General features: G+C 48.8%; 1 protein-coding gene across 1 annotated transcript; it reads left to right on the top strand.

Annotated features, from left to right (window-relative positions):
* Positions 1-4862: 4862 nt before the first annotated feature.
* P152DRAFT_406086 (alkaline phosphatase-like protein) lies at positions 4863-7220 on the top strand (the record flags this gene model as incomplete). The annotated part of the gene is made up of 10 exons (XM_033676852.1): positions 4863-5315; positions 5364-5523; positions 5575-5633; positions 5691-5810; positions 5867-5936; positions 5982-6123; positions 6175-6287; positions 6361-6566; positions 6613-6708; positions 6759-7220. 10 exons carry the CDS (start codon positions 4863-4865, stop codon positions 7218-7220), a joined length of 1881 nt encoding a protein of 626 aa, XP_033529738.1.
* Between the last annotated feature and the right edge of the window lie 650 nt (positions 7221-7870).

Raw genomic sequence — 7870 nt, 5'->3', positions numbered from 1 at the left:
TCTATCCCTGGTGGAGGAGCATCAGGTTGTGGCGGACGACCCAGCCGAAAAGGGCGGCGTGCGTGTCAATGCTGCGCCACTAGTCCACGGCTTTGACATGGCGTTGCAGGTATTCACCCTGTCGCCTTAATTACTACGTAATCTGCGTGGTACCGAACTTCCGTTTATAGTTTAGCGCCACCCTATCAAGTATAGCGCTGTTTTCCGTTTTCAAACCTTCAAATCCTCAGAACATAAATACCACCGTCTATCGCCTCTTAAATCTGAACCACCTCTTCCTCCACCCTTCGGCTTCCCCTTTTTCTCTTGCTTCGCCGCGTCTCAAATTTGCATTGTCCACCGGTCGACCCTTGCACGCACCATTTGCACGGCTGAATCCCCTGCTGACCCTCGCTACGCCTTGGGCGAAATCTCTCCCCCTCTTTTGCCATTCCATGCTTTACGGCTCGCTCCCCTTTCGTAACGCCTTCTGGATGGTGAGCTTCAGTTCCACCTTTCATGTTGAGTTTCTTCCCAGTGTATCAGAGTTCTTCGCCGCAATGTAGCAGAACTAACAGGCTCCTAGAGAGCACTCATTCTTCGGCGTCCCCGTCTCCTAAGACCCATCGCTTCTGCGTTGCACAGCATTTCGAACTTCGAGCTTAATGGGCTTGAACTGCTGGATCCATCCCCGTTCGTCTCAGCGTGGTCGCTTCTCTCCATCCCTTTCTAAGAACCCTGAGCATTGGCCATGAACTACGGTCACCAACCGCCCTCCATATTCCTTCTCATTACTTTATGGATCATGTGTGCACCTTCGCACCTCGACTTTTCCGGCCTCCCTCGTCGATTTCGACTTAGACAGCGTCTGCAATAATACTGCATTATCTATAACTAGAGACGCCCATTTTCGAACCGGCTAAGCTTAGTGCTCGGCCACACCACGCCGTGCATCGCATGATTATGATGGCATAATGATGATCGTGATCGCCCGATCCCTTCAGCTCATTTGAATCAACTGTGGTTTCATACAGACACCGGCATGGGCGTTCTGGGATCAAATAGGAAGCTGGATGTGGACGTCAATGCCCCAGTCTGTCTCTGGCTTGGAACCTTGGTATGAGAGGCGCCACGGTCGCTCGCTTGCAACCTGCTATTCGTACGTAAGAGTTTCGGTCACAGTCCACCTGACAGTGCTCAAAGCATCCGGTGAGGCCGAACCAGGTGACATCGGTAACACCGACGTTGACGATGACGGTGAGGCATCTTGACGAATGGAGGGGTTTGTGGTGTGGCTGTTCCAGCCAGCACGCCAATTCATCCATGCGAACTTGAAAGCCTGTGGATCCAATTGCTCGGTTGCCATTGCATGTGGTCTCGCGAACTAGAATTTCCACGGTCATCCGGACGTGAGCAGCTGAATCTGCCCGCACGACAACGGTCCACTGACGACCGATGCGGCTGCTCGAGGTTGGCGGCCCAGCACGGCCATCGAGATTGCTTCCAACCCAATCATTACACTCCTCGCAACCACGCGGTCTCATAGGCAGAGGCAGCCCCTTATCTTTGCGTCAAGCAGCTTGCGTGCGACCTCGGATCCAGTGACGATGGAATTTTGGAAGAGTAATTTTCTCTTCCAACCTTTGGCGTGTGCATAGGGACGAGAGCGTCATCGCATATCATATCTGGCCGTCACTGGTCGCGGACTGAAAGGGGGAAGGAAACGAAAGATATCAAGCAGACCGCATTAACACCAATCAATGTTACCGCTTCATCTTCCACTATTTTTGGACGCACCCTCCAAACAATATCACTAATGGCACGCTAACCAGGACAGGATGGTATATTCATGCCTTAGGTGCAGAATGCATATCCTCTTGCAAATCGTGGACTGGCGGCAAGGGCGGCGAGGCAAAATCAGGGGTAGATGCGAGGGTTGCGCATGCAGGTAGAAGAGCAGTCGAGCCATGGCGATAGGATAACGAGTCCAGAGCGTCTTGCACCGCAGGGACCTGGAGTACTTAAGCAGCCACTATTTCTATCCTCTTGCAATTCTCAATTCAATTTCCCCTTATCCTTTACCGGGCATTTGTACACCATCTTTGCACTTTTTATCATCTAATTAGGGCAGTAGAAACCAACAGGGGCATCTTGCGACACCATCCGGCTATTTGGTCTAGGACCATACAAACTAGGTATAGCGCGGTTCGTTGCCTCAGGCACGACCACAAATAGCCTGAGCTTGCTGAGGTAATCCTCTAGAGGTTGGGAGTCAGGTGACATCCAATACGGCTAGTATCATGTGTGGTTGCCTCCTATTCCTCCGAGGCCTCCCATACTCCTAGATAGATAAATCAATCACGTATTCATACTTCTACAGTAGTAAGTATACATCGTCCACATTCGTGACAGGCTTGTCTTTCATATCTTCACTCAAATTATACTCGACTTTGAGGACGGTGCTAATGAACTGCTCATACGTTACTAAGAGAGGGTCCCTAGAAAGGGAACCACGGCCTTACATCTTTCATATCCAAAGCGAGGACAAGGTCAAGCCGTTGGTACAACTTCCGAGCATACATCATCCGCCAGTAACGCATCAACACATACAAGGAACTCAGCTTCGTCACGGCATGACTGTCCAGATACCAATGCATGAACCGCCGGATCTCGGCCACGCTAATATTTTGCAGGCGGGTAAGAGCATCGGGGTCAAGGATTTGGAGCGAACAATATTTAGTCAGAGTTATGGACAGTTAGTTAAGAACTTGGTAAATCTTAGCCATTAATACATACTCTGTCCACTTCCTCCATATAGAGCGGACTCCTTTTTCTATTGCGTCTATGATAGGGCGCAATGCTGGGGTTAGGTCATCTGTATAGAGCGATTCATAGTACGCAGCGTCTCGTAGTGTATCCTTTTTGGCGCCTCGGTGCGACTTGTTCCTCCTTCCCATTACGATGGTCTCAGCGATCAATGTAGGGAGCAGTCTCGATAGGAGTGTAAAGTGGAATTTATCAAATGCTCCTAGATAATAGAGATCGATCTAGACGTGCGAAATGCCGAGAGCGCTAGAGAGGAGAACAGAGAAAAGGGAATGACAGAGCAATTCATCGAGCGACGGGCTTCGATATTGTTTATTATGTGAGAAAACAGAGAGAGACCTCGCAGCGGAGCCATAGCGTTTGACACCATCATGCTTCCAAATTAGCGTGGAGGCATGGAAGTTCTGAATGTCGAGGAAACCGAGAGTTGGAAGTCCAAAATTGAACCCCCAAGTGTTTGAGGAGGACTGCATGGAGCAAGGACCCGGCACTGTGAGTGGGTGTAAGGCCTAACGAAACAGGAGCGTTTTGCCTAGGCGGAAAACCCTCTGAAAACGGCGTCAGAAACCGCCGTTTTTGGATGCAAGTTCGGTAGCACATAACGTTACTTCGTAATTCAACAGCAACCTCACTTCCTCAGGGGTCTACGGCGAACGAAGGTGACCGCACCTGACAGTACGTGGGCATCTGCTTTATCCCCTTGGCCGTCGCGACTGCAGTGCTAATTTCAACAGGGGTCTGTCTTGGCAAACCCCTGTAAACATCGCCATTCTGACCATTTCAATGTAACAATTACAAAGCCTACGAAACAGCGTAAATCTTCAGGGTTTCCAGCACTACAGATCGAAGAATTAAAATATATAGACATAGAGGTACTGGCAGGAATTTTCAGCGTAAAAAAAGAGCTCCTAGCCGCCTTCTGCGACGGTCAGATGATCAGACCAGCATAGCCATGTATTGCATAATGGGATCTCACAGCGTCTACACCCCCATTCAGTCTTGGGAGCACTCTGTTTACGCCCATCCAGACTTTGCGATACGCCTCGTATCGTATTCAAAGAGAGCTCATTAAGGGCCTTCCGTTTCCTAGCCCGCGGTGTTGATACTCTACCCGCTGTATTGCAGGCAACGCAAGGCTTGCTATGGGGGAACAGACGGGTGGGTTCTGCACTAATTAGCAGTGCATTGTCGGGGGGGGAAATCCCTGCAAAATCTGTTGATATCCCTGTCAGACCTTTGATTTACCCATGTCGAAATTAGCACTGTGACGGCGAAGGGGATATTTCATCGACTGACTTCATCCAGTCCAGTTCAAATTTTTTTCAACCACAATAATCCATCAAAAGTTCAATTCATGTTGCAATTTGGACTATAGCATTAGTGCTGCCCGCTTTCCCGTTTTCGATGCGATTAGAGGACGTGTGCAGGCATTTAGTCGTGCTAGGGCGTGTCCTCAACTTCCTCATCGATGGCGACATATTACTTGGGTCCAGGTCTAACGAGGTCGTCGACTTCGAATCCGCCAGTAGAAGAGGTTTTTCGTGCTTCCACAGTTTGTCGGGCTAATTATATCCGTTTGATGCGGGGGATTCCGTATAACTATCCGTATCTACAGTACATTCTAGTTCTATTTGATACTAGCGGCAGCTATGAGGTCCTGCGGTTGGAGTACCTGACATGTTCCCTGCCATACGACATCGAGTCGGTTCAAGCTATGATCGCTGACAAACTACTACAGTATCATTGCATAGTTAGTTAGACCTACAGAGTATTAAATTGCTATTAGAACCACTTTTACTAATCGATTTCCTTCAAGTCTACACGCAATTTAGTAATTTCCTAGCCCCTTATCAACGCGTGTGAAACGATGCGTTCGATTGGCAAATATTCTGCCTCTATGATGTGCTACGCTAGAGAACCATCCGAGAGTAGAAAGAAATTACCCCGATGCCTGAAGTCGAGGAATACTAATAGGTATAATGTTTCATTGTCCATATCTAAGTTGTCGAATGAACCAGTGAGCTCTGTTTTCTTCAAAGCCAATATTGTCACTCACAATGTGGGCAGCAAAAGAACTTTTCCCCCTCCTCGCTCTTGTTGCACAAGTGCTAGGGGAGGGTCTCGATGCCAATATCAATTATGGCAGCCCGTCCCGAAGGCATTCCGGCCTTGGACTCGACATCCCTCAAATTCAGCGGCGATTCGTGAAGAGGGATGATAAGGCGTACGATCCTAAAGAGCTAAATTTCACCCACGGTGTGGCGTCAGGCGATCCTTATCCGAACAGTGTTATTCTGTGGACTCGCGTTGCCCCCTCCCTGAAATCAGATACGAGCGACGTGGTTGTCACCGGCAATGTGCCATACTATAGCCATGATACCGAGACATATATCAAGGCATCGAAGAACCCAATCTGCGTTGAGTACAAGGTGTATTCGGATAAGGAAGCTCGAAAGGTTGCCGACAAGGGTACGGCATATACGACTAGTGATATTGACTTTACACTTAAAGTAAGTATCACTTCTCCTATATCTAATGCTTCGACTGATTGGTTTTAGGTTGAAGCGAAGAATCTAAAACCATTTTCGACATATTGGTATCAATTCAATGTCTGCGGCACAGATATCCGGAGTCCTCTCGGTCGAACAAAGACGAGCCCGAACGCAAACGACAATGGCAAAGACATCTCGCTGGCCGTATTTTCATGCGCCAACTTCTGTAAAGTTTCCCAAGCTGGTGAGGTTAGGAGAGCAAGACTAATTTACGCAGCGAATGGATACTTCAATGCGTACGGCAACGTGGCAAGGAAGGACAATGTCGACTATGTTGTAGGTGCTCTAGAATTCTAGGGATGCTGTTCTATGGCTGATTCCTGTTTGCGTCAGGTCCATCTCGGAGATTACATCTATGAAATTGGTCGCGGTGAGTTGGGGAAGGATGAACGGGCGACCGATCCGCCACACGATATCTTCACCTTGTACGACTATCGGACACGAATTGGTCAGGTAAGTCTCCAAGCTCGTGATAACCGTTAGTTTGGCACTTGACATGATTTTTTTAGCATCGTTTGGATCTCGATCTTCGGGCCACCCACGAAAAGTTCGCTTGGATCCCGGTGTGGGACGATCATGGTAAGAGGATCGTATCACAATTGGGATTAGTCTGACATTTTGTAGAGGTTGCAAACAACGCCTACAGGGATGGCATGTCTGCGCTCAACAACACAGAAGAGTCATTCCTCAATGACGGTCCTGGTATCAGCGTTGACCAGCGCAAGGTGAATGCCGTAAGAGCGTACTTTGAGTGGATGCCCATTCGGTAAGTTTGTACTAGAAGGTTCTCATGACAATCCAGTAACACGGCAAACAGACAAGTGGAAATGGATGACAATCTCCGTATTTGGAGATCTTTCCAGCTTGGGAAAACCTTGGACCTAATTATGCTGGACACTCGTAATTACGATCGCAGCATCGTGGACCTTGGTGCGTTTCCCCAAAATTTTACAATCGTCGACAATGGCCATACTAGCGGATAGAGTACTGACGACAAGTCTAGGCTGGAATGATAATTATATCCAGCTTCTTAAAGGCCATGCCGCACGCACGTTGATGGGCTCTCGTCAAGAGAATTGGTTCTATAATCAGTTGTCTCAGTCCCAGAAGCGAGGAGCAACCTGGCGAGTGATTGGGAACCAGATCCTTTTCTCTCGAAACCAACGCATAGTAAAGGGAAAGCCTACGATCGCTACAGGCAACTGGAATGTAGGCTTACCCGGTCTATTCTACGCGAAGAAGCTGACCTTCGAAGGGATACACTGCCAATCGGGATCGGGTTTACAAGCATTTGTATGACAATAATATTGGGAACAATATCATGTTGGCAGGCGATTCTCACAAGAACTGGGTAAGTCAATGCCACTGACTTTCCTTCGCCCACGATCTAACCCCGTGTAGGTCAGCGACCTCGCCTGGGTTGAGCAGCGTCCATATGACTCAGCCACAGGAGAGGGGGCAGTTGGCGTCGAATTCGCCGGGACAGCGGTGACCAGCAACCCGGGCGGGTTTGGCGACACCATTGCCAGTGCCGAAAGCATGGCCACAGAATTTGGGACGAACAACGCGGAGCTCCAGTGGGTCGAGGGATACTATCGCGGATACTACGAGCTCCATGTCTCGCCCAAGCAGGTGCAAGCGAAGTTCTATGGAAGCCCATCGGTTGCCACTCGAAACGCTTGGGAGATTCCGTTGGCCAATTTCACCGTCAAGGCGGGCGCTAACCGCTTAAGCCGTCCGTTGGCCGACGGCAGAGTTGAGTCGGGATTTTTGAAGGATGGCGCGGTTACTCATTCCAACCTGACCCTTAACACCGAAACCGGCGAGTGGAAGGTGATCGGCTTCGAAAAGAGGTTCATATGAAAAACAGTTCTCCACGATCAATGACTAGTCCGTGTCAACTCATTCTCTCTCGGATCGATTTCGATTAGCAACGCAATTAGCACGAGCCGTCTGCTCCGTCCATGCCTTCGATATAGTCTAGAAGAGCATCCGACCAGAGAATATTATTCTATTTCGGGACCAGGAATCGGCCCTAGAATCAGCATTTCTCCTTAGATTCGGAAGAGTTCGTAGGGAAGAAGACAATACATGGTTAACATAAGATGTTGACTGGGAGAAGAACCTCTACGGACATCCTCAACGCCAAGGACCTAGAATTCGAAGAACGTTTTATCATGCAGCATAACATCTACAGCCTAACGTAATCCACCACCGAGCTAGCCAAACCACCGAGTTAGCCACTTCAATACCACAATTCCAATCATCACCATCTTTTCGCAATGCCTCGACAACAACAAGTTGAATTACCTTCAAACGAAGCTAGTATCAATTTAGCTAAAATGGCTATCGAACAAGACCAAATTCGATCAAATCGAGCGGCAGCAGCAACCTACAAGGTCAGCAAAGATACGCTCCGTAACCGCCGCAATGGAATACTTCCACGAAGCGATTGCGTTCCGAATTCGAAAAAGCTCTCAAATACAGAAGAGAGGGTGATTATCGACTATTGC

Source organism: Eremomyces bilateralis (assembly GCF_010015585.1).
Source record: "Eremomyces bilateralis CBS 781.70 unplaced genomic scaffold P152scaffold_42, whole genome shotgun sequence".
NCBI classification, from domain to species: domain Eukaryota; kingdom Fungi; phylum Ascomycota; class Dothideomycetes; order Eremomycetales; family Eremomycetaceae; genus Eremomyces; species Eremomyces bilateralis.
The sequence above is the reverse complement of the archived record's forward strand: the minus strand, read 5'-3'. Positions and strand labels throughout refer to the sequence as shown.